This window comes from Monodelphis domestica, chromosome 6 (assembly GCF_027887165.1).
Source record: "Monodelphis domestica isolate mMonDom1 chromosome 6, mMonDom1.pri, whole genome shotgun sequence".
In the NCBI taxonomy this organism is placed as follows: Eukaryota; Metazoa; Chordata; class Mammalia; order Didelphimorphia; family Didelphidae; genus Monodelphis; species Monodelphis domestica.
In genome coordinates this window covers 40,677,205-40,704,292 of record NC_077232.1, presented here as the reverse complement: position 1 = coordinate 40,704,292, position 27,088 = coordinate 40,677,205, and the positions used below count along the sequence as shown (strand labels likewise).

General features: G+C 37.9%; 1 protein-coding gene across 1 annotated transcript in view; it reads right to left on the bottom strand.

Moving 5' to 3' along the window:
- Positions 1–27,088, bottom strand: part of PAMR1 (peptidase domain containing associated with muscle regeneration 1) — a 113,018-nt gene that overhangs the window by 3,578 nt on the left and 82,352 nt on the right. Inside the window, exons 5-9 of the mRNA XM_056803783.1 lie at positions 13,520–13,690; positions 10,047–10,259; positions 6,573–6,639; positions 3,260–3,495; positions 768–1,060 (exon numbers count right to left, since the gene is read on the bottom strand). Coding sequence (XP_056659761.1) covers positions 768–1,060; positions 3,260–3,495; positions 6,573–6,639; positions 10,047–10,259; positions 13,520–13,690 — 980 coding nt within the window. The remainder of the gene's footprint in view (positions 1–767; positions 1,061–3,259; positions 3,496–6,572; positions 6,640–10,046; positions 10,260–13,519; positions 13,691–27,088) is intronic.

Here is a 27,088-nt window from a genome sequence, read left to right as displayed (position 1 = left end):
TTAGGGAATTCCCAATTTCCTCTAGCTAATCCAAATCTGTCAATTCTCAGCAATTTTAAGTCTCAGAGAGATTTCTAGAACATTGAGAGAAAGCTCATATGTGTCAGAGGAAAGCCTTGAACTTACATCTTCCCATATCCATGTCTGATTTTCTAAACAAAATAGAGTATAATGATAATATTATAACATAATAATTATTTTATATAATTTTAATTAATAAATATTATTTAAGAATAATAACACTTTCTATTATTTATATGTATATATTCTATTATATTCTTTATATTATCTATAAAAATTCTATATTATAGATGCATAAATTATATATAAACAATTCATATTATTTATATAAATGTGTAAATATTTCTGTAAATATTATGAATAAATATTAAGATATAAATATAATGAGATATATAATAAATAAACATATTTTATATATTATAATTATAAATTATGTTATATAATTTATACATATATAAATTATGCCAAATAAATATAATTTTATATACTATATATAATTTTATATACTATATAATTTTATATACTATATATAAAATATAATTTTATATACAATATACTCTCTATATAATTTTATATACTATATACTTAACAAATGTTTGATGAAAAAGAGGCATGTTTTTCATCTATTTCTACAAATGGAAGGGAAGGAAACTCTCCAAGCCTTCCGGGTTCCCACCAGTCATCCTTCTTTCTATCTCTCCCTGCTGAACTACACAGACATCCTTCACAGTCTACTCATCTCTCACCCGTAAACTCTGAAGCGTCTTCTCATCTCGGTCATCATCTCGGTAGAACTTTCCCAGGACCACTTTGAGCTCAGCTGCCTTGATCACAATGCTCTTGCCCAGGTCGGTGACACAGTGTGCAGCCACCACCACAGTCCTTTCATTCACCAGGGCGCCACTGCAGATCAGGAACCAGGTGCCCTTGTGGAGGCTGCTATCCTGCAACCCAATGGTCCTTCTGTAGATGGCGGCTTGCCATGGCCAACGAGTCCCGGGTGTCTTTGGAGCAGTCACGTTCTCAATCTTTCCACAGACTAGGGGAGAAGCACTGGCTTAAGATCTACTGATTCAGAACATGGCACATCCCAACATGAAAGTCAGTCTAGAAGGTTCCCCTTTTAGGTTCTCTGGTAAGAAAAACCTGGCATACTGCTCACTTTCTTTTTGTTTGCTCTTATCCTCGCTTGGTCAAATTGGTTCTCTACTGTCTACCTGGGCAGAAGCTTAAGAGGTTTGATTTCTGAATATTTAAGAAAGCTTGACAAATAGGAAAACTGCCTCTTCGAATCCCTAGCTCCCTTGAAGTTTTAGTTCGGGCACCATTGTGTAGAGGAGGCTTTTCCTAATGAATGAATAAATGATGGGGGCAGCTGGGTGGCTCCGTGGGTTGAAAACCAGACCTAGAAACAGGAGGTCTTGGGGTCACATTTGGCCTCATATCCTTCCTAGTTGTGAGACCCTGGACAAGTCATTTAAGCCCTATTGCTTACGCCTTACTGTTCTACCTTGGAACCAATGATTCTAAGATGGAAGGTAAGGGTTTATATATATACATATGCATATATATATATATATACATATATATATGTGTGTGTGTGTGTATGTGTGTGTGTGTGTGTGTGTGTGTGTTATTGTGCTAAGTGTAGAAGATTCAGATAGAAAAATGAGATAATTTCTCTTCTCAAAGTATTCGCATTCTCATTGGGATGGATAACACATTGATATAGCTGTTTGGTATTAGAGGATGGTAATTAGGCCAGTAACCTGGCTAATAAACACAAACCACTATGTATAACACAGGGACAGCTGGTTGTATTTAATAAATAAGGGAAGGTGAAAGGGGGATTTGGGATAATCTAACCTAAGGTCAATCTACCTATACCCACCAGATCTAAATATCCCTTCACAGGGATTTCTTCTTAGTGAATTTCCTACTCTAATTCTCCCTAACTCCCTAAATCTCCATTCCCTGATCTTAACTAAAACCCTCAACTAAACCCCCACTTTGTTAGAATAAAGGAAAGGGTCTGTGCAAGGCTTTGCTAAGACCAGGGAAGGTCTTAGGTCCAAAAAGGATCACGACTCGATCTCACAATTACTGTAGATGGATCAAATCACCAGAAACTGCCTCCATGAAACAAAGCAAGCAAAGCAGCAATCAGGAAAGGACAGGATTGGCCACCAAGGAAATTTGCAGCCAACACCTCCAGAGATTCTCCAGAGAGCCAGCTAACAGCCTTGGTCCCAGACTAGCCCCCCTTCAAAGTTCCAGAACCTTCCTGCTGGTCTCATGCCACTTCTCTCTACAAACTTTCCCACTTTCCTTACAACAACACTTAGAACGTTACTGAATGAGGAGTGGACATCAAAGATTATTAGGGAGGGTGGCAGCTGGGTGGCTTTAGTGGATAGAGAGCCAGGCTTAAAGATGGGTGGTCCTGGGTTCAAATGTGACCTCAGACACTTCCTAGTTATAAGATCCTGGGCAAGTCACTTGACCCCCTTTGCCTAGCCTTTACTGCTCTTTGCTTTGGAACCAATATACAGTATTGATTCAAAGATAGAAGGTAAAGGTTTAAAAAATATTAAAAAAAAGATTATTAGGGTTCAGGTCAGGGGACAATACCTAGGAATCTGGTGAGTGTAGTGGCATAGAAGATAATAAAGTCCATTATTAGAGCTCTTCCTGAAATGTAGTCAGCATATCTTGTGTCCTTGAATGCTTCCTACCTGTTCCCAATAGAATATAGGCTCCTTGAGAGCAAGGACTAATTTCTTTTTTTGTCTTTGTATCCCCATTGTCTGCCTAATACTGAAATGTCTGTTGATAAATGTTGGCTGAGCTGAGATGGCAATGGAGAGCCTTAAAGGAGGGAGGAGCAAGATGAAGATAAAATAAAGGAGAAGAAGAGAGGAGTCTGTTTAAGACATAAATGACTATGTTTGAAAAATGGAGGAAGGCAGGATGAGAAGAGGCTAAAGAGAATGGTCCATTCGGGATGAAATTCAATTATATGAAGAAGAGTAGTATGAAATATCTGGGCAGCAAGTCCAATATGGGAAGCCCATTTGGGGTAAGAATAGAGCGCAGGTATTTCCCTGATGTTATAGGTGACCACCTAGCTATATAGCTGGTTCAAGTGGAGATGAAGAACAAAGTGAAGATCTCCCCCAAATATCCCAGGCTCTGGATGAGAAAGACAGGCACCAAGCCTTCTTGTGCACTGACTCACTTGGAATACAGGAGGGCGCCCGCCCGCTCCACTTTCCCGTCTTTAAACAGGTTCTTCGGCTGCTCCCCAGGCGGCGGTAGAAGGGCGAGAGGCACTCATATTGGATCTGGGTGTGTAGGTGAACATAGCCAGGGGGCAGCTCCCCAAACGGAAGTGCTGGCTTCTTAGTTGGGTAGCTGTCCAGCTTCTGCTTGCTGAACGTTGTTGCTGAGTAGAGCTGGTGTAGAGGAGTCTCCCTGGGGGTGACAGGAGAAAGCACTCAGCAAGGAATGGTCATCACTGCTTCTTCCGCGTGGGCTAACAAAGCAACTGTATCAAGGGGTTTTATCATTTACTGAAAAAAAGGAGCTTAGAGGAAATTGAGGCTCAGTTTAAGTGACCTTAGAGATCATATTGTCCAACACCCTCCTTTTACAGATGAGGAAACTGAGGATTAAAAAGGCTAAGCGATAGTCCAGGGTCACACAGGCAGAAGTATCTGAAGTGGAATTCGAACACAGATTCAACAACAGTACTCTATCCACCATGCCACACTCCTTTAAGAAGAATGGTTGCCTACAGGAGAGATATGTGTGTATACATGTATTATATACATACAGATCAACCTGCCCACACGAACACACATAATGTGCCTATATATGTTAGGGTGTATCTATGCACACACATTTATATACACCCAATATACATGCATGTATGAGTGTGTGATGTGTATACATTCATGAGTATATGTAACCATGTATGTATATACAGCACCAGATATACACATTTACACACATATATGCATATATATACACATATATGCACATGTATACACACATATACACATAGTCCCTTGGATTATGGAGCAGAACTCTTTCCTCTATACCTCTCTCTTAATTTCATTTCTTAAATGCCCTTTCTGGATGGCCTCCAGTTGCCTGGAATTATCGGGAAACAAGATAAAAGGCAGTTATTATCACTGTTAAACAGAGATATGATAAACCAAAAATAAAAGTTAATTATGAAATTACAGTGGAAGTGGGTGTCAGGGTGATTAATTCTCTCCAGTGGAAATTCAGACATCCTTTCTTTAAATGTTATAATTGGGCAATATTAGGAACAGACTCAAACTAAGTTGTGTTGGTACAGAAGCTTGATTAGACAATTAGTTGAAGTAATTAGCACACCTCAGAGAATAGAACATCTGGTAAAGCATAAAGACAGAGTAAAAGGCAAGAGTATCATAGACAGATTGAAGAGGCACAATCAGTGAAGCCTGAACTTGAAAAATGCCAGAGGAACTGGTATGCCCTCTGCCTGGAACCAGATCTCCATATTGCACACATTCATTTGGTAACTGTGTTGAGTTATGTAAAAAATAGACTCAGTATCCCCATTTCCCCTAAATTTTAATCTTTACAGTTAACACTGGTCCTCTGAAGAGGCATTGTGGTATTGTGGTTAAAATGCTAGACTTGGGGTCTAAAAGGCATGAATTCAATCCTGTCTATTATACTTACCAGCTGTGCGACCATGGACAAGTCACTTAACTGTTCTAATCCTCAGTTTTCTCATCTGAAAATGGGGGAATTATACCACATGCTTTCTAAGGTCCTCTATATTTAGGAATTATCCTTATCATCCCCAGTTTAGAAATGAAGGAAGAAGGCACTTAGAACCTAAGAGCTCTTCAACGTTACAGAGCAAAGCCAGCATAAGAATCATCACTCTGGTTCTCCATGGGAACAAAGACACCCAGTTTCCTCTGTCCATGTTAACTTTCAGTTTACCTAAGGAAGAGCTTTCACATGCTTTGCCCAACATTATGGTACACAGATCTCCCCAGATCTATTGTTTAATGAGGGAGTATTGCTCAGATATATGGCCAGAATCAAAGCTAAAACGTGAGTAAGTTGTGAGTGAGCCAATTCATTTAGTAGCTCAAGATCCATAGGATTTGAGAGCTGGAGGAGGTTTTAGGGATTATCTAATTTAACACTCTTCTCTGCCCTCATTGAGTTTAAAGTCTTGACCATGGAATTAGAGATCTGGTGTTGGAAAAGACCTCAGAAGTTATCTAGTTCATTCCCCTAATTTTACAGAAAAGTAAACTAAGGCTCAGGAAAGTTAAGGGCTATGGATGAAATTTATTTGTACAAATGAGCATATTCTTTGCTACCATAAGCAGAATGAAAAACATCTTCCTACATTTAGAACCATATCTTTTGGTTGTCTTCTTTCTCTGAGAGCAGAGGCCATTTTATTTCTTTGTATCCTCAATATCTAGGGCAATATCTGGGAGAACACAGTAGACACTTAAAGGTTTGCTGTTCTTGAAATACATAAACACCATGGAAACTTGATATCTAATCTGTGGTTTTTCTTTTCAGTGCAGCAGCTTGCTGATATTTCTGTGTGATTTCACGTAGAATTCTCATAGGTTCATAGATTTAGAACTGAAGGGACATTAGAGACCACCTAGTTCAAACCCCTCCTTCCAGAGGGAAGGGCACACCACTGGTGAAATAATTTACCCAAGGTTACTGAGCTTTCAAATGGAAGAGCTGGGATTTGAACTCAGAATTCTCAATTCTCTTCTTTCCATTTTACTACTTTTGCTGCACACATCTTTTATGGGTGAAGATTTTCGTTGACTTAAGAGAAAAGCTATGGCCCAATATAATTACAAAGATTGTGGTCTTCAAGCTGGAAAGAACTTTAAGGAATATCCAATCCAACTTTTTTTTTTATTTTACAGAAGAGGAAATTGTAGATAATTTCAGAAAGACATTAAAATTGAGAGAGACCAGGAAAATCTTCCAGAAGGTTGGATTTGAACTAACCTTGAAGGAAACCTAGGGAAACCAAGAGACATAGATGAAGGAGGAAGCTATTCTAACCAAGGGGTCATTTGGAGAAAAAAAAATGCCAGGGACCTGAGCTCTATCCAACATATCCCACATTGTTCTCCTTTCTGATCCCTAGATTCTTTGAACTCTTTGTTTGGCTACCCTAGGGAACAGGATCTGAGAATTAACCACTGCCAGAAATGGGCTACTCTCCACCTAATAGAAGTCTCTTCCTTTGGGATTTAACCATTTCTGGCAAGTTCAGCAACCAAAATCCAGACTCTTGGGGCTGCTGCATGAGGCTCATCATTCCAATTAGTTTCCTTCTCTCCCTTCTCCACCAGTTCAGAGACACTATCTGTCAGGAATTGTCAGTGTTCAGAACCCAAATTGACTTAGAACAGACCGAGGAGAAGAAATGCCTGGGAAATAAACTGTGTGTGAGTGTGTTCTCAAATAACAAATTTCAGACATTTCAAGCTCACCTTGACTGGACTTGCATGGGGAGGACTCTCTGTCTCACTAGATCAGAAATCTTTGGTTCTCGGCACGCTAAAAAATAAACACAAATTGTAAAATCCCCCTTCATATCTGGTGTAGTCATTCAAGTTTGTCAGGTTTAGACCTACCCTCTCCCATTACTGACAGAAGAGCTGGGGACAGAAAGAGATCTCTGAGTATATGTTACAGACTTTCAGATCGGTGTATTCTGGACTTGATCTATGAGAGAATTTACTGCTTATCTCCCCACACAGAAAGATCCTGCACAATCTGATCACAGAATCACAGATCTAGACCTAGATAGGACTTTAGAAAGGTCACCTCCACTAACTCCATTTAGCAGATGAGAGAAAATGAGATTCATAGACATTAAGTGACTTGCCAAAGGACACCGAGCCAAAATTTGAAGTCAAAAGACTTCAAAGTCAGCATTCTTTCAACTACACCACAAGGTTTATACAAATGTCATACCCTGCCAGGAGCTCATCTGAGAAATTTTGGGGAGATGTTAGTTCACAAATTGTGCTATAAAAATGTAATTTCTCAGGGCAGCTAGGTAGCACAGTAGATAGAGTACCAGACCTAGAGTTTGGAAGACCTGAGTCCAAATCTGTCCTCAGATACTTCCTAGCTGTGTCACCTTGGGTAAGTCACTTAACCCCCATTGCCTAGCCCTTGCTGCTTTTCTGTATTAGAATTGATACTAAGACAGAAGGTAAGAGTTTAATAAAAAAGAATGGAACATCTCCCTGATATAATGTAAGCTCTTTGAGGGTAGGAAAGGACTATTTTTATCTCCATGTCACCCATTCCTAGCATTATATCTGATGCATGAGATTAGAGGTTTGTAGGAGCTCATAGGATCATAACTCAAGAACAGGAGGACCTCTTAACCTTTTGGTGAAAGCAGTCTGATGAAGTCTATAGACTCCCTTTCAGAAACAATATTTGTTGACTATCTTCATAATTGAAGAAAATACTAAATTTCAATTAGAGTTTAGTGATTATGTATATTTATCATTCAAATTCTGAGACCTCCTAAAATCTATCCCCAGACTCCTTGAGGGTTCATGGATCATAGGCTAAGAACCTTTGCTACAAAGCTAGAATGGACGTAAGAGACCGTCTCATCTAATCTTTTCATTATACAGAAGCAGAAACTGAAGTCTGGGGATGAGGTTGGGTTAAGGGACTTGCCCAAAGTCTCATAGGTAGTATGAATTGAGAGCAGAGTCCTCTCCCTCTCCCATTCCAAAGTAAGTAATTCATAAATGCTTATAAATAGTCAAGTCAATAAGCATTAAAGCATCTATTATTTACCAGACTGTGCTAAATACCAGAGATGTAAAGAAAGTTGGGAGGGAGAGAGATCATTCTTACTTTCAAGGATCTCACAATCTATTTCAGTCTTTTGGTAATAGAATGATTGGATCTAATCGCATTCTGGGAAACAATGGATATAATGAATTCAGGACTTAAAAAAAATCCTCTTATCTTTGGATTTAGAATCAATACTCAGCATTCATTCCAAGACAGAAAAGCAGTAAAGGCTAGGCAAAGGGGGTTAAGTGACTTGCCCAGGGTCATACAGCTAGGCAGTGTCTGAATCCAGGTCCAAATGAGGTTCTATCCTCTATACTAGCTGCCCTGAGAATCCAGGCTATCTTGGGAGCATTTATAAGAATTGACACAGAGTGCAGTGACCAGCCACAGGATGATCATTTGTATAAAAGCCAAAATTACATAAAGAAGAACAGTGATGAAAGACTCAGCTCTCTCCTCAAGGCAGGGACAAATCATAGTTTCCAAAGACAGAAGCAAGCCTTCTGTTTCTCAGTAGACAGGTAATGAGATATAAGTAGAAAGTGCGGTGTACTGCCACATGTAGCCAATATAGTTGTTTCTTTTGTTTAGCCAATAATTTTGTTGCAACAGAAGATTTGGTTGTGGGAGAGAGGGAGATGGAAGTTATAGCAATGTTTTAAAAAAAGAGCATCACTAAAACATTTATTTAATTTAAAATATTAGTTCATAGATTGAGGTCAAAGATCACTTGAAATACCAATGAACTTAGTTTTGTTTTATTTTAAATGGCATTGAAATAAAAGTGAAATTTCTAAAAAAAAAAAAATCTGACCTACTAAGCTTGGGAAACTTAGAGATTCTCACAGTGGATAAGACAAGAAGGCAGTCTCAACTCAATGGAAACCTTGGCTTCCACAATGAAACTGAGGCCTCTCAGGATAGTTTAGGGTCAACTTGAAACCCAGTTTGATTTTTCTTAAAACTTCCTTTCTTCATGTGTGAAAAGAAATCCCTTTTATCCCACTTTCTAGACCAAGCAGTCCAAATTCTGCTCATTAGCCACTTAGAGGACTTTGGTCTGTTTTAATTAGTAGCAGGGGAGCTAATGAAAATCATAAAAGACCGCCTCTCTGTGTTTCAAGGCACCAAGGCACGACTTATCTCTGCTGGTACTTGGTTCCTGGTTGGAATCAGGAGTGGTTCACTGCTTTCACCAAATAAATAAATAACACTCGCCCTGCTTCCTTTTCCCATGCTTCAGGCTGTTTACAAACACAGACAAAGGAAAGTGGAAAACTGAGGCAATTATCTGGGTAATGAAAGCCTAGAGAAGGCTTTCCCCTGCCCCCCCCCCCCTCAATACAGCTGACATTTAGACAGCAGTGTAAAGTTCCCAAAGTGTTTTACCTGCATTATTCCATTTGTCTTACCACCATTCAGTGAAGCAGTGATGGGACTTATAATTACCTCCACATCACCCTCCTTCATTTCAAGATGAGAAAAAAGGCAAACAGAGGTAATGTGACTTGCCAGGGTCCCACAGCTAGTAAATAAATGTCTCAGGTGAAATTTGAACTCAAGTCTCTCTGCTTCCAAGTCCAATTTTAGCTCCTAAACCATATTGACACTCAAAATAGCTAAGTCATTCCTTCATTCATTTATTCATTCAGCAAATATTTACTGGGCACCTCATAAATGCAGGCTCCTGAGCTCATATTGTGGGGGATTCCACACAAAAAAATATGTCTTGATCTCTGCTCTCATGGGGTTTATGGTCTCATTTTGACCCAATTTGTGATTGTACTTTTATATATTTAGTGCTGCCAATACAGAAAATCTCTCCCCTCACTGCCTTGCAACTTTAAGCCCAAGAAACTGGTCTGTAGATACAGAGAGGGCTAAGGGACATGCTTAGTATACATTAGAAGCAGGACTTGAATTCGTGTTTTACTTGATCTGAAACAAGGTCTTTATCAACTACACTAAGCTTCTTTTCTAAATAATTATACGGTAACAAATGCTGACATTTCCATAGCACTTGAAAATTTTCAAATCATTGACATATACTCTTATATTATCCATAACTCCCCCAATGCTACCACCCCACATACCATAATCCTCCTATTTGAGCTTGAGATAACCTTATGAGTTACCTTTTATACATATAGGCTGCTTTCCTGACCATTCTCCATCTGATTGGCAAGTTCTTTGTTCATTTCCACTTAACACATAGGAGTGGTTGCAAAAGAAGGACATGACGGTGCCAATTTTGGCATAGCGCCCATTTATGAGCCCACTGCCTTCCGATGTTCTCCTATACCCATTGACTGGGCCTCCTGGGTCAGAACAGTTTTTTTCTTCCAGCACTAATGATGGAAATTTAAAAAAAAAAGAGAGAGAAAGGAAGAAAGAAAAAAAGAGAGAGAGTGAGAGTTATTAAAAAATTTAAAGAACAAATCATGCAATGTTTTATATTGACTTTAGGATGCAATTCCAAATTAATTTACAACAGTAATTAGAAGTCACTATGAATAGAAAATTCTTAAAGAGAAAATTTATTTAATAAAAACGTTTTCTTTGGATATCCTTAAAACTCAAATTTAAAAAAGAAATAAATCTGGCAGCAAAGTCTACCTTTGAAAGCATTTGTTCTTCTATCTTACATGAGTAAGATTTTAAGTGTCCTTTCATCATGAGCATGTTTAAGTTGAAGTTGGATACATTCAGAAAAAATATGAATATTTCTGAGATTTTCTATTCAGCAGGAATAGTTTGAGGGAAATGGTATTTTGTTTGTTTTGTTTTGAAGGTTGGCTTTGTTACCTCCTACATTTTACTATGCTTGAGCCATGAAAGTGGGCTAGTGAGTTTCATCTGTTTTTCAGAAGCACATTGTGGGAAGATGACTAGCCCCAATTTCCTATTCTATCAGCTCTAACCAATCAATAATTTTAGTTCACTGAAACTAACAATAATATCAGCAACAAAACTCTGCATGGTTTTTTTTTATCATTCTAATTTCTATTTCAGCCCAAAATCTTTTTGCCAGTACTCACTAGAAAATCTTTTTTATCCTTTAACTCAAGTTGGATGGAAATTTAAAGTATAAATGATATCACAGGAAATCTTGAGAATAATCCCAGATTCTTTCTAGACATCCATTTTCACACCTCTATAAGAGAGTTAGCATTTCATTTTAAATTTGGTTTACCTAAGGCAATGATGTCAACCTCAAAGAAGAAGGGGTACCACGAATCCATATATAAGGATGCCAGTATATGGAATTTTGACTTTGTTTATGTAACATTATCTCTATTTTATTATATTTTTATTTATTTTGTTAAATATTTTTCCTATTCCTTTTTTTCTTTAAAAAAACACCCTTAATGTCTGTCTTAGACTCAAAACAGTGCATTGGTTCTAAGGCAGAAGAGGGGCAAGGGCTAGGTAATGGGGGTTAAGTGACTTGCCCAGGTTCATATAACTAGGGAGCATCTGAGGTCAAATTTGAACCCATGATCTCTTGTCTTTGGGTCAGGTTCTCAATCCACTGAACCACCTAGTTGCCCCCACTATTTCATTTTAATCTTGTTCTTGTAGTTGTTTTTTTTTTTTGACACCTTTGTGCTAAGATTTAGAAAGGAAAGAGACTTTTCCAAGGTCCTAGAGCAAGTCCATTCCAGAATCGCACTTTCAGTTATGTTTTCTGGCTTACAGTCATTTAGAGATATGTTTAACCTCTGACTTTTTTTAAACTAATCTCTTCTTAAATAGGCACTATTCAAGGTCATGTGGCACTTATAAAGCCATTTCCTTAATCTCCTTCCACTCCCCATCCTGTATCTCCATAACTCAACCCTTGTTTGTAAAGTAACCAGTGTTTACTGGTGATGAAAAAAAAAACAAAAACAAAAACAAACTCAGATAATTGAGTTTAAATAAGGACAGAAACAAATTAAACACAAGCTATTATTGCTTATGTTACATGATCTTTGTTGTTTGCCTAAATTGTAGGGAAAATATTCAGTGAATTTACAAGTTTCTAACATGGCTGTAATCCATTGGATTCTAGGAAATTCATCTTGATGCTCCTTGAACTCTGTTATGGGATAAAGGTGATCCCAATAGACCTAACTGCCTGAAACCATGAGCTATCAGTGAGAATCCACCCACGTCACTTTAGGATATCATCATACTTCTGCTTTCTGGAAGCATACAGAATGATTCTAATAAAATCACAGTCACAAAATGGTGGGAAACAGTGCCACAAGGGATAATACATAAACCCCAGTTCTAATAATAATACAGAAAAGATAGATGGTCAAAACAGCAACTTAGATGATGACTATAAGATGCCTCTTAGAGGCCTCTAACACTAGATTTCCTCAGAGACTAGCACCTGGACTGGTCTATAATAGGCACTTAATAATTACATGATGATGTTTGATTGATTGATTGATTGATTGATTGGACTTTAGGGAAAGCAGATGAGATCTTGGTAAACTGTCAAGCTACATACTGGGAGAATTGAATTTTCCAACACAGATGTTTCAAGGCGTTTTCTCAGTTGTTTTTCATAGAAACCTGACCAGCCATTCCAAGCAAGGGGATGGAAATTGAAAAGTGTGCATCAATCAAAGGTCTTTGAATTCAAGTAACCCAGAATTGATTATCAATAACAATGGAAGTCAGAAAGCTAAGGTATACAGTCCTGGAATTCTTTGTTTACTCCTGTGAACAGAACTCTTTGCCAGAAAATCTCTAGACTTAGATGGTAGTGACTGGGAAATAAATCTCAGCCCATTTGAGAAAGCCATAGCCTATTCTCTTTTATCTCATCAAAGTCTCTATTTTCTGGACTTTGAGGACAGAGATTAGACTTAGTCAATTAGAACTTGGTCTAGGTTCTACCTCTGATACAAACACTGTGATCATAACCAAGTCATTTAAATTCTCTGAAACTCAGAATATTTGTCAATTAAATTATAGAAAGGTAGAAAATCTATTTTTATGAATGATTTCCCAAAGACCCTTCATGTCAAAGGACAGCAGTCTTCATCATAGGAATCTAATTTATATTAAAATCTTTCCTCATATTAAGTGTTTAATAAATTCTCTCTCTGTCTCTGTCTCTTTCTTTCTGTCTCTCTGTCTCTGTCTCTATCTCTCTGTCTCTCTATCTCTGTCTCACTGTCTCTCTGTCTCTCTCTGTCTCTCTGTCTCTGTCTCTGTCTGTCTGTCTGTCTGTCTCTAATTCACACACATACACCAACTTTAAGCAATTGTCAGGACAAAAAGGGAGAGACTGTCATGGTGTTGGTGTCGTAGATAGAATGGAAGCTCCTTGAGGGCAGAGACTTTCATTTTTGTCTTTGTATCTCCAGAGTCCAATACAAAGACTGGAACAGAGTAAGAGATTAATAAGAAATAGAAATACTTGTTGTTTGATTAATTGATGAGCACCTAGGGTAATCAATCAGAGGAGAGCTAGGTCAGTTCTCAGACATGCTAAAATTGTGGGGTATTGACATTTTCCATCTTAGAAGCTTCAAGGCTTGTGAGAGAACCTTCATTATTAAAGTACATTGGTCAACCCAAGAGAGAAATAAACAAACAGCACCCTTACCACAGGCTGGGTCATGTGTGGTCCAGCTTCCATCAAGCTGACATAAGGCAACCCGATTGCCTTTTAAGCTGTACCCCGGGAGGCACCTGAAGTAAACCTGGGCCCCATATCTAAGATCACTTCCTTCCACCATCCCATGGGCAGGAACACCTGGAGTCTTACACATCACCACTGAGCATTCAGATATTTGAAAAAATCCACTTTGTTACAAAACACACAACTTTTAGAGGATTCCAGACCACATATGTTAAAGCATTTCAAAAGGAAAAAGAAAAGCATTTAAAACAGCAGTATGGGGCAAACTGGCACTTTATGACAGGCAGATGCAATCTTGGCATTGGGGGACAGAGTGCATTTCATTTTACCTGCCGGCATAATTGGAGGGTAGAAATTTCATAACATTTTGCTTTCAGAAGACAGACACATCTTTGAGCCACCAAGGAACACTGTGATTTTTATAGACTTTCTCTTACCACCTCTGGATATTAAGGTTTCACTTCCCTCATACAGTTTCCACTAAAGCCAATCATAGGCACTTATATTTGTCATCAGGGAGAGGGGAGTTAATTATTCCAGTCTTCTACACCACCCCCAAACAACTTCTCCATGAGTCACAAGGCGAAGTTTAGCTTCAGTGGGACTGAAATTTGGGCAAAGGTCAGACATACAGTGGACTTTGATTGGATCTTTTAATTTCACCCACTGGTACCATCTGCAAGGCAAAATAAGCTATTGAAAGAAAGAAGCATTTTTGGCTTCTACTGGTGTGATGGAAAAACGGGCTGGACCTGGAGTCAGAGAACCTGGGACTCTGCTGCTCAACTGACTGTGGAATGTGGGTGAATTGCTAAGCCCTGATGAACCTCAACTTGCCAATCTGTAAAATGGGAATAATAATAATTGCCCAGATTACCTCAGAGTGTTATTGCAATTTTCAAATGGGCCAATTTGTGAGAAAGTATTTTGTCAAACTGTAGACATGAAGTAGGAGAAACATTAAAAAAGATATTGGGGGCAGCTGGGTGGCTCAGTGGATTGAGAGCCAGGCTTAGAGATGGGAGGTCCCAGTTTCAAATCTGGTCTCAGACATTTACTAGCTGTGTGGCCCTCCCAAGTCACTTAACCCCCATTGCCTAGCCCTTACCACTCTTACACCTTGGAACCAATACACAGTATTGACTCCAAGATGGAAGATAAGGGTTAAAAAAAAAAGATATTAAGAGCATCGAAACCAGGTTTCTTTATGGATTTTTAACATATGGCAACTGACCAACCATTCTAAATGAGAGAAAGGAAACTGGAGAGTATGTTCAAATCTGAGGTTTTTACTGAATTAAAGTAACACTGAATTAATTGGTCTATAAGAACTGAAGACAGAAAGGTAAGCTATATAGTTCTGGAATTGTTTTCCTCTTTGTATCCCCAGTGGTTAGCACAGTGCCTGATATGAAGAGATAAGACATAGATCTGTGATTTCATTAGTACAGGGAACTTCTGGGTAGGAAACTCCCTCTCCCAAGGTAAGTTGGTACCTTCTCTGCCAACTATAGCCTCCAACATTTGCCAGGAGCTCTAAGAGTTTAGGTGACTTGCCCAGGGTCATACAACCAGTAAGAAGTAGAATTTGGACTCAGGTCTCCCTGACTCCATGGCTGACACTCTACTATGAAAAAAAGCCTCTTGCATGATATAAAGTAGACAATTAATCAGACATTTATTAAGCTTCTACTATGTACCAGACACTGCTAAATGCTATGAATACAATCATAAAAGCAAAACAATGCCTGCCCTCAAGGAATATGTATTCTAACTATGGAGAAAATATGTACATATATGCATATATATATTTATATGTGTGCATGTAAACACATATGCATGTACATACATTTTGCTGTTGTTTAGTTGTTTCAGTGATGTCTGACTCTTTGTGACCCTATTTAGGGTTTTCTTGGCAAAGATACTGGGATGGTTTGCCATTTTCTTCTCCAGTTCTTTTGACAGATGAGGAAACTGAGGCAAACAGGATTAAGTGATTTGCCCAGGGTTTAAGGATAAAATTTAATAGTTGGACAATAATTTTATAAAATTATGTGGTCACCAATATTTATTATATCTTGAGTCAGAAATGTATTTACAAATATATAAAAATAGAGAAGAAACAAAAAAGAAATGTGAGGGGGCTAGAGAGGTTATCTATCCTATCATAATCCAAGCAGAGACTAATTAGCTCTCAACCAGGAAAGCCAGTAGTGAGTAACCACTCGGCCTACTCCAAGATGGAAGTTAGTCTCTCCAGAAGCTAGGAAAGGAGTCAGCTTTTCACTCACCCCACAAAGTAGTCTAGGAGTCAGAGTCCAAGTTGAAACTGAGCTCCAAGCCTACAATCCAAGCCACAGTCTCCAGAAAAGCTCTCTTAGAGACTCTCTCCAGTCCGGAGACTATCTCCACAAGACTGACTTAAGCCAAAGGATTCATTGCTTTTATGGTGCTAGCACTGCCCAGGGGACAGTGTTTGTGGGAACCAGTTCTCACCTTCTGGAGGGATGAACTCTTATCAAAGGCCTCTGAAGGTGTCAACTCTGATCATAGGATTCACAAGCTTCTGGAGTTGTCACCCATGGCACTAAATGACTTGTGAACTCCTACATCTAGTTCAAGCTTTTCTTGGTTCAATCCAAAAGTGGACAAAGGAGAGTTAATCCTGTCTTCAGTCTAGTAAGGCATTAAGTAGGGGTACTTAAGTTATTGTTAACCAAATTGTTAACTCAAAATAGACAAAGGGAATAAGTGATTCCCTTTCACAAGTGTAAACTTAGAGAGAGCAAAGAATTCCCTTTTACAATCCCCCTGTGATTCGTTGGGAGACTAGTCTCCCCAATGAATCATTTTACATAATCAAAAACTACAATAGTTAGAGATAATAGGGAAATGAAAGAGATAGGGAGGACGGGGGAGAGAGAGAGAGAGAGAGAGAGAGAGAGAGAGAGAGAGAGAGAGAGAGAGAGAGAGAGAGAGAGAGAGAGCACAAACCATTTGCTAGGTGCATTGCCAATAAGTCAATTAGGAGACAATCCCCTTTAGCATGCAAGTTTACATTCAAAATGTTTGTGTTCAACCCCTCACAGTTCAATCAATTATACTCCAAAGTTCATTCTGGGTCTTCTGATGCAGTGAAGGTTCTTCAGGATCTTTATGGTACCTTCTTCAAGCAATTCATTTTCTTGATTCAAAGAGTTATTGAGCTCTTTTTCCTGAAATGTTTCTTTCTCAAAAGATTTTTTAGTTTCATGACAATTATACAATCCTTATGACAATTATGCAGTCCCCCCTGAGGAGGGTATTGCAATCCCTATGACAATTATACAAGGGTCAAACAGTCTGATGCTAGATTTAAACTCAGGAAGATGAGTCTCCCTGATCCAGACCCGGCACTCTATTCACTACATCAGTATTTATTTGCGCATAAAAATAATTAGTCATGAGGTAAACTTGGGGAAGAGGGTGTAGGCACTAAAAGCAGAAAGGAATCCAAAAAAAATTCCTGTAGAAAGCAGTATTTGAGCTGATTAATACATGTTTGTTGGTTGAAAATATCTAGACATAATTGACCTCAAGACAATTATATGACTTGACAGTCTAGGCAGCAGTAACCCCTAAGGGAACAGTATACATTTCTATAGTTGATATTCTGGAATGTAGATCTGTTCAGGGCAAGATGTCTCTTTTCTTTTTTTTATAAAGAGAAATAAAACAGCCCAAATATATCTGCAAAACTAGATACCATAAAGAGCAGCAGATACATGAAAGAAACAATGGTCACCATAGAGAGTGGTTCAGGTCATTTATAGGAAATAAAATCCAAGAAGGAAACCAGTAATAAAACCCCATGGCCTTAGATGTCTAGATACAAAGTATGCATAGAGTCTGAATAATAAATAAGGTGATCCTACTCACAGAAGCAGATAGGACCACACTGAGAATTGGTGGAATGGGACTCCTAACTGGAACTTGGCTATGAATAAGTATAAAATATACCCTCAAAAGCACATGAAATATAATGTGGTGATAAAATAACAATATATATTAGGATGATACACTTGTCATAGATAGCCAATAAGCATTTATCAAGTACTTACTATGTTCTAGGGACTGGACTAAGCACTGGACATACAAAAAATGCAAACTCATAGCTTTGATGGAGTAGCATAATCATCTTAATCTCTCCTTCCTTTGACAGGCAAACTTCAGTCAAAACAAACAAACAAACAAACAAAAAACCCCAAACCATTCTTGTGGCCTCTACCTACTTACCTCCACACTCTTCTTAACCACTTGCAATATATTCTGACTTTATCACTCAACTGAAATGGCTTTTCTCAATGGTTAGATCTCATGATTAAAAAAAAATCCTCATTCTTCATGACTAATTTATATTATGTAGTTCATTTGACTTTCCCCTCCCTGTAGCTATTATTTCTCCCATGGATTTTCATGACAGTGTTCTTTCCTAGTTGTCTGTCTATTTCTCTGACCATTTCTCAGATTCTTTTGCTAGATCATCATCCATAATCCATCCCTTCTCTGTGGATGCACCATGGTTGTAGATTTGTTCCTGTTTTCTTCTCTCTCAGTGATCTCATTGATTTCCATGAGTTCTAGCATCATTTCTTGGAAGTTGTATTGGAAGTTCTTGGAAGTTCTCAGTCTTCCTCCACAGCACTGTTTTTACCATTCTGCCTACTAAAAATCTCCAATTGAACATATTGTCTGAATTTCAAACTCAACCCATCCAAAGTATATTTTTCTCAATTCTTCTGCCATTCTTCACCAATGTTCACAAAATTGGCATTTATCTTTGATGTTTTCCTCTCCCTCACCATTTATATTCAGTCATTTGCCAAACATCTGTTTTGGTATTTAAATGGAATTCCCTCAATACCTGGGGCAACTTCACCCTGGACTATCTATACTCTCCTGCTTTGTTTGTACCCTGGAACACTCCTCAATTATTCCAGCCCCTGTTCCAATATGTGAATTTCTCCTGGGACCTGAATTCTTGGAAGAGATTCAGGACACTCAAGCTTTATTCTTCTGGCTCTGCTTCTAACTTTTGGCACCATTCCTCATATGACTTTTCCTCTCTTATTTCCATATCTTTGCATGGCCTATTCCTCATGCCTGGAATGTACCACATTCTCACTGCTACCTCACTGAATTCCTATATCCCTTTAAGGTTCAGCACATCTGCAACCTCCTACAAACCATCAGTCCTGATCCAATTATTTGCTAATACCCTCCCCTCAGAAATGACTTTGTACTATTTTGGTATTATTTTGTAGTGCATTTTAGTGTGTTTACATGCTGCTTTATGCCAATTGAATTTAAGATTCTTTTAAGACTTTTATTGTTTTTGTGTGTTTATATCCAAAGAGCCTAGGACAGTGTCAAGCACATAAGATGTACTAAATATAGACCTGAATGAATGATAAAAAGCAAAGTTGAAAAAATTTTAGTAAGTATCAAAAGAAGGAGAAACAACAGCAATATTGTCATTGGATACATTATACATCAACTGGTCAAGAGAAAGTAGATAATAAGGTATATAGCAGCAGGTAACACAAAGAGCTAGGGATAAGTGATTTATGTTTGTTTGTTTTTTTGTTAAGAACAATGATCTTCAGAGAAGGGACAATAGAACAAAAAAGCTACACAGGCAACTGAAACTCAAAATAACCAAAGAAATAGGAAGATACAATAAAGTGTCCTCAAAAATTATGAGGCCATGATCTACTGCATCTGAGTGTGCTATAATTACTGAACCACCATTGGTGATCTCTCAAAGAAAGTGAAAAAGAAATGCCACAAGAATTGAGAAAGGGCAAAATCTTCATTTTTTAAAAAATAGGAAAGAGTTTTCAAATTAAAGGACAATAAGCTTGACTTTGATTCAGGCAAAATGCTAAAAAAAGGATTATGTGTTGCCTAGGTGATTGTATAACTGGTTCTGTTCAACACTAGTTAAGTGATTGTACCCAAAGATTGATCATTAATGAGTTGCTCTTAACTCTGAAAGGGGTCTGTATTGAAATGTCTCAAGGATCTATCCATGGTGCTATTTGACATTTTTATCAGTAACTTAAAGTAGTAATAACACTCAAAGATGACACAAAGTGGAGAGGGATAGCTAAAACAGCATATAGCTAAGGATTGAACAAAGTCTTGATAGCTTGAATGATGGGCCAATTCTAGCTTTTAAAATAAAATTATGTATGTATGTGTATCATGTAAAATATTTTCTGTTACATATATGTGTGTGTGCATGTGTGCATTATGTATTATGTTGCATATGTAAAATCTCTATTAAATTTCTTACCATCTCAGGGAGGGTGAATGGGAAGGAGAGAGAGAATTTGGAACTCAAAAACTTTTAAATGAACTTTAAAAAGGTTTTTATATAAAATGAGGATAAAATGAAACATCATTTAAAACATTTACACTGTATACATAAAATCCTAAACTTGGGTTTTAAAAAAAATCACCTCTATAGTATGTGGGAGATGTAAATAGATAAAAGACTGTATAAAAAAAGGGCTAGGATTTTAATCGGTTACAAGCATAGTGAATTAACAAGGCATTCAAGAAAACGAATACAATTTTAGGTGACATTATGAGAAGTATACTGTGCAAAATACAGGAGGTGATAGAGCTAATGTACTCTACCCTGGTCATATTACATCTGTAGTACTGTCCCTTATTTTGAGAAGCTGGAACATATTCAGAGGCGAGACCATGATGAAAAGGTCATGAAGCCATTCAAAGATCAATGAATGGAAATGAGGATGTTTAGGGTGGAGAAGAGAAAAATTGAAGGAAAGGGAAACATGGTTTCCATCTTCAAGTACCTAAAGAGCTGAAACATGGAAGATGAATTAGAACTGCTTATGTTGCCTCCAAAGGGGATAACAAAGAAAAACAGGAGGATGCTGATGTTGGATAGGAGGAAGAGTTCTTGTTGAACTCAATTTAAGAGAAAAGTTCTGAAACTCCTAAAGACTGACTGACAATGAATCCCTTGATGAAGCAGTATGTTCCCCACCAGAGAGGAATCTTAAAATAAAGATTTGATGACCATTTGTCAGGTATGTTGTAAAGAGGATGCTTGTTCTGGGTAGAGGTTGAACTAAGAGTCCTCTGAGGACCCTTCTCACCCAGATTCTGTGATTTTGGATTAATATAAAACATTAAGGTAAAAAAAAAGACCTTAGGGATCACTTAGTTTAAGTTACTTATTTTATAGATGTGGTAACTGAGGTCATGCACTGAAAAGTGACTTAAAACTAGGAAAAGATAAGATTTGAACTCGGGTCTTCTTGTGAGCAACACAGTAGGCACTTAATAAATGTTTCTTCACTGATCCTTCCATATCTAGTTATTTTTTTTTTCATTACACCTCATCACAGGATCCAAAGGAAAAACTCTCATGTTTATAAAGTCATCACTGGGGAGCTCTCCAACTGAGTTTTCAAATATACATTTGATGCCAAATATATGAATACAAACTGGAAATTTTCAATTAAACCTAACTATTTTGGATTATACAACATGGTTTGCCATCCTGATGATGATTTGCATTCTAGACAAAAAGTAATACACATCAATGAATAAAATTTTTCACCAGAGATTTTTCTTCTCATACACTATTCAATTCATTCATGAGAATGGGAATAAAGAGGATTAAATGTGGATTTTCTCTTGATACTTTATATCTACTAGCAAATTTTTCCTGCCTGATTAACACTACTATCATCTTTCTCCCTTCTCCACTATAATTTTACCAGTCAATATACAGTTACCCACCCATCATTTAAAAAAAATTTTAATTTAAAAATATTGCTATTATTTCTTTTTCTATCATTTTCAATTCCAAATATATCTACACTCTCTCCTTATGCAGAAAGCCACCCCACATAACAAAAAGTAAAGGACAGAGTGTACTTCCATTCTTTCACTTATAAAATATTCACAACTTTTCTATCAATTCCCTCCAGAAATTCCACACTCCTAGTTAAACCTCTGTTAAAGCCTATAATGGATAGCACCCCGAGTTAGTCTAAGGATTCTTCTCCAAAGCCTACTTTCAGAGTAATCCCTTCATACTGGGTGTTTCTTGTGCCCTGAGGTTCATGGACACACACTGATCCAGCCTTGCAGGATGCCGGTCAATAATCTGTCGATTCATGAAGTCTTCTAATTTGTGGATCTATTTTGGACAGCCACTGGGCATGTTTCTTTCCTTTCTCTCATCTGTTTCCTGGACCTTCTGGAAGGTCATTTTATCTCACAATGACTTTGGGGGAAATTGTATATAATGCATCACATTGCACAGATATCTCATGGCTGGGTTCACTCTATGACTATGGAGTCATAAGCCTATCTGAATTTCACCAAAGCTCTGGCCTCCAAATGGGTTTCAGAAAAGTCTCCTTTCTCTTGAATTATCTTGATTTTTAAAAACCCTTTTCATCCCTCTGTCAGATACACTTCATGATCCCTTTTTATCAGAATCTCATGGGAGCTTTTTATTCTATTTCAAATCTTTTTTATGGAATGTTGTTATGCACTGACAAAGTAAAATCTTAAACCTGTGAATCTCCAGCCTAAGTGAGCAGTAAGTTCCTGAATTTTTAAGCAATATGTTCCATTTCCTTATTGCTTTTGGAAAGGAATCTCATAATGGAAATTCACCAGATTTTGAATGCAACTTCATTAAATTTCTTCTTCAAAGAAAGCATTCTGGCAGACTTTCCCACTTATTGCATTGCTGAAATGTTTTAATTAAATATGGCAGTTAGTGTTCAAGACAGAAGTCATGCAATATTATTAATTAGCTATTTTCTCACACTAGGGACTAATTCTCAAGGTATCTGAAATAAGGCAGTGTCAAAGCTTGGAAGGAAAAATAAGATTTAGACTATGCTGTTATCATTCAAAAAGTAAAAGAAAGAAAACCAGTAACTCCTGATTCTTGGCAACCAATTGGTACAGTGGATAGAGCACTGGACCGGGAGTCAGGAAGACCCAAGTTCAAATTTGACCTTAGACATTTACTACCTGTATGATCTTGGGCAAGTCACTTAAGATCTTTTTACCTCAGTTTCCACATCTATAAAGTGGGGTTATTGTAAGGATCAAGTGAGATAATATTTGAAAAATACTTCACAAACCTTGTTACTATATAAACATTAGCTACTACTACTACTACTACTAATATCAGAAGAGATGTGTATTTTTTTAAAGTTTGTATAATACGAAAGAGTTGCTTAGGGTACTGAGAATTAAGGTGACTTGCCTAGAATCACATAGCTAGTATATGTCAAAGGTAGGATTTTAAATCCAAGTCTTCTTGACTTAAAGTTTGATTCTTTACTCCTCATGCCATAGCCCTTCTTCATGATCAAGTGAGGCATAAAACAAGGAGTCATTTGATTGCCTTAGGCATTTGCCATTGTGACAGGGTATAGAAGAGGGGTTCCTTGATAATGATGAAGCCCTCTCCATGTTCATGTTTGCAGATGGCTACTAACTGCATTGAACCCTCGAACATTTAAATCTTCTAAATAAGAACTATAATTGCTGAAAAGTGCTCAGGCTTGATTATCCACATATAGAACACCAAGTGGACATGGTATGTTTATATTGTAAAGACTGTAATATGCTGTGAGATGTGCACCCCATTGAGCTAGTTCATCATTATATTTATCTCAGGCAGATACTGTGCATGGGCAATGATCAGAACATGGATGTGAACTGGAGGAAGAGGGCACGTAAGATTGTTTGGGGTAATGAGGCATTGATTTTAAGAACCCCTCTCCCTAAACTCCTTCTTGTAACACAAGTCTACATTTTAATGATAATTTTTTTCTGTTAGTAACTGCTAATTATAGAGACTATCATCGCCAAATAATTTAAGACTAGGACCATCCAAAGGGTAATGGAGAGGCACATAGTTGGTAGGAATTAGTTGCAATAATCCATTGCCAATAAAGAATTGCCCAATATTAGTAGAATAAAGAATGACACCAGAAACTATATGGTTAGATAACATGGTGCTGGATTTGTTGGGAGAAGGTGGGGACAACCCTTGACAGTCATGAAATGTCAAAAGCTCTAGAAGAAGACCTCCAGTATATTGTGTGGGCTCCTTGTAAAGGACTTATTGGACACAGACGAGTTTTATAGAAACTGAGGGCTTGAACAGGTAATAATTGTCATCATTTGAGGAAATATACACACTGATAAGGTCCAAGAACTATAAATTAATTTATATATGCTTTGAAAAAAGCCTATAAAGTAGGTCACTATGTCCCTACCCACTTGACAGATGGGGATGATGTTACACACAGCTATGATGTTATTGTTCTAGACCACATAATAAGAAAAATCCAACACTAGCAAAATGTCCAAAAGGCTCATAAAAACATAACACAGATACCCCCACAATTCTGATCCTGTAGATGTAATGGAATGATGTTGCTCATTCATAATTTGAGATGAATTTAATTTCTCAGTGCTCAAAGCATCACTATCAGGGTCATACACAAAGGTTTTATCAGTGGAGAAGATGAGGCAGAGATGATTAATGCTTTGTTCTAGAAAAAAAAGCAGAGGCTGATAGAAAAGTCTAAATTAGATTTTGAGGATTGCCAGATCATGGTTTCATGATCATATTATCAGCTCCTCTGATTCATAGTTGCATTGGGATATATTTCTAATAGCAAGAACAGAATTTTAATTATATCCCAGGTATAGATTTTCTTGTTAATTGAGTGGAAACCCAGAAATAAGCAAGTAATCCAATTCTAGTCCCACATCAACCTTAGGTTATTCAGTTTATCTTAGAGATAATCAGTTCCAAGTGTCTCATTTTGAAGATGAGGAAACTGAATCCCAAGAGAAGACATTCACCCAAGATCACACAACTATTAAGTTAAGAAGACACAATATTGAACCCAGTCATTCTAAAGTCAAATCCAATGGTCTTTTGAAGCAGATAGTGGCAGAAAAAGTACTGGGCTTAGAGTCAGGTTCAAATTTTATTTCAGGTATTCATTAATTGTGAGACTTTAGGCAAGTCACATAATTTCTCTGCCTCAATTTGATCATCTATAAAGAGAAAGCATTGGACTTGATGGCCCCTCCAAGTTTTAAATCAGTGATCTAAGATTTTATGCCATCTTATGCAAATCCAGACTGAAAAATCAACAAGGAAAATTGACAAATGGACAGAGATGTATGGAAATCTCTAGAGGTAATGAAAGTCTCTAGATGTAATGAAAATCAAGATTGTGGTAGATACATCATCTAATAAAATTGATCATACTGAACTGATTCCTTTGTGTTATAAAAGAAAACTCTTTTTACAGATCAGTTTTAGTCCCATGTTCTAATTCTATATGATGCTTCTACCTTTAATCAGTTGGATTTGTAGGAAGTCAGCAGGGAGGAATAACAGGGAGAGTTGACTCAACTCAGACTAGTATAATTTTTATGTTCCTTGGATGGTTGGAGCTTAGTCCTATCTAGGAATGAGATATCCTTTTAGGTTTTGCATAAGGAAAATCCTGCTATCAATTAGAACTGCCCCAAAGTGGGACAGATTGCCTTGGGTGACAATGGATTTCCCCCCTTCTGAAGTTCTGTGAGCAAAAGCTGGATGACCACAGTAAGCTAAGTGTGTTGCAGAAGGCATTTTTTCCCTAGATATGGTCTAGAATCAATAGCCACCAACTTCTGTTCCTATCCAAACCGGAGTTTTGTGACCTCTGAATCTATGCCTCAGTAATTTTGATATTTTTATTAATGTCAGGGGGCATTGTGACTCCCTGTTATTGTGATCTGTGCATGCTCTTTCTATGGATACTGTGTATATTTGTGGGAAAGTACACATTCCCCAACCCATTTATAGAAGTAATGTTTTGTAGCTACTTTTCTATTTAATTGTAGTCAATGCCTTCCCTTTGAGCTAATTGCATCTATTGGATGGCTGCTAATGGAAAGTATTCTGGAGAGAAAAAGGGGAAACTAATAATCTTTAACACTAAAAGTAGCAATTTATAAGGTACCTCATAAAGCCATCCTCTAAATACTTGCTCTTGAGTGTGAGCACAAGTTTGGGGAGCATCCTAGAATGAATAGGATCAAAGATTTAGAGCTGGAAGAGACCTTCAAGTCCTCTTTAGCGAGTGAGGAAATTGAGACCCAGAAGGATTTGTCCTACCCCAAATATTAATTAGTAGTGCTAGAATTCAAATCCAGTTCTTCTTACTCCAAATGGAGTGTTCATTCCATTGCACCATATTGTTCCTGATCATGAAGCACATAGGATTTTGTTGTTTAATCATTTTTCAGTTATATGTGATTCTTAATGACCCAATTTAGGATTTTCTTGGTAAGGATACCGGAGTAGTTTACCATTTTCTTGTCCTGCTAACTTTACAGATGAGAAAACTGAGGCAAACAGGGTGAAGTGACTTGGCCAGGGTCACACAGCTGGTAAGTGTCTGAGACTAGATATGAATCCAATCCCAAGAATCTCTCCATTGAACCTGGTTTCCCTAGGGCTACTAATCATTAACTAGGGCAAGGGCTATGTTTGAGTGCAAATTCTTCCTCCTGGGAGTTTGGCATTTTGCATGTTGCCTTTCATCAGTTTCTTGGGAAATGTGATTTTCAGTCGACCATAAGCCCGTTGAGGACACTGACTGTTTTTGGCTGTGTCTCTGTACTCTCAGTTCTCGCTACATTGCCTTGTACGTAACGGGGCATTAATATGTTTATTTGAGGGGGTGGAATTGGTTATAGGTACAGATGTGACATCAATGGAATTCATTTTGCTCATTACCCAATCAAGAAGTGTTTATTCTTGTAGCCAAGAGGCTAGTTTGTCCCCATTTCCCTGCTTTTCATGTCTGGTGATGGTGGGTGGATACTGGACCATGACGTTATTTCTATTCTATTGGGAAAGCAAGTCAGGACACCATCAAACTCTTATTGTCTTCTCTTTGGTCACCACTGATCCACCAATTACTACCCTAGAGGCAGAGAGGGACCGCCCTCCGTCTGTCTCTTTTCACCCATGGCTCCCTAGCAGAGCCCCCATTTGTATTTCATGCCTCTTAAACAAATGAAATGTATTTTTTCCCACAAAGGTCCTCACCAATCAGGGATAATGAGACTGACCAGTAATGTAATCCCCACTGAAGACCAAGCTCTTTTCATGCCCTTCCAACCAATGGAAATCACTCCCCCCTCCCCGGGGTGTTTTGCAGCCCCCTGCTTCTGTGAATGAGACAGTATCCATGGGAAATGATGGTCGAGTCACACACACTGTTATTTATTCATCCGGCGGCAATTTGGAGGCTGTTGCTTACAATTAGCTGCTTGATCTTAATCACTATTGTCCTTGGCCCCTGGAACACTATGTCTTTTGGAGACCACTTTTCCGGTATTCGGATGGCCTACTTAATTAGACAATTGGGGCTGTCTGGGCTTAGGCTACTGGGAAGCTGA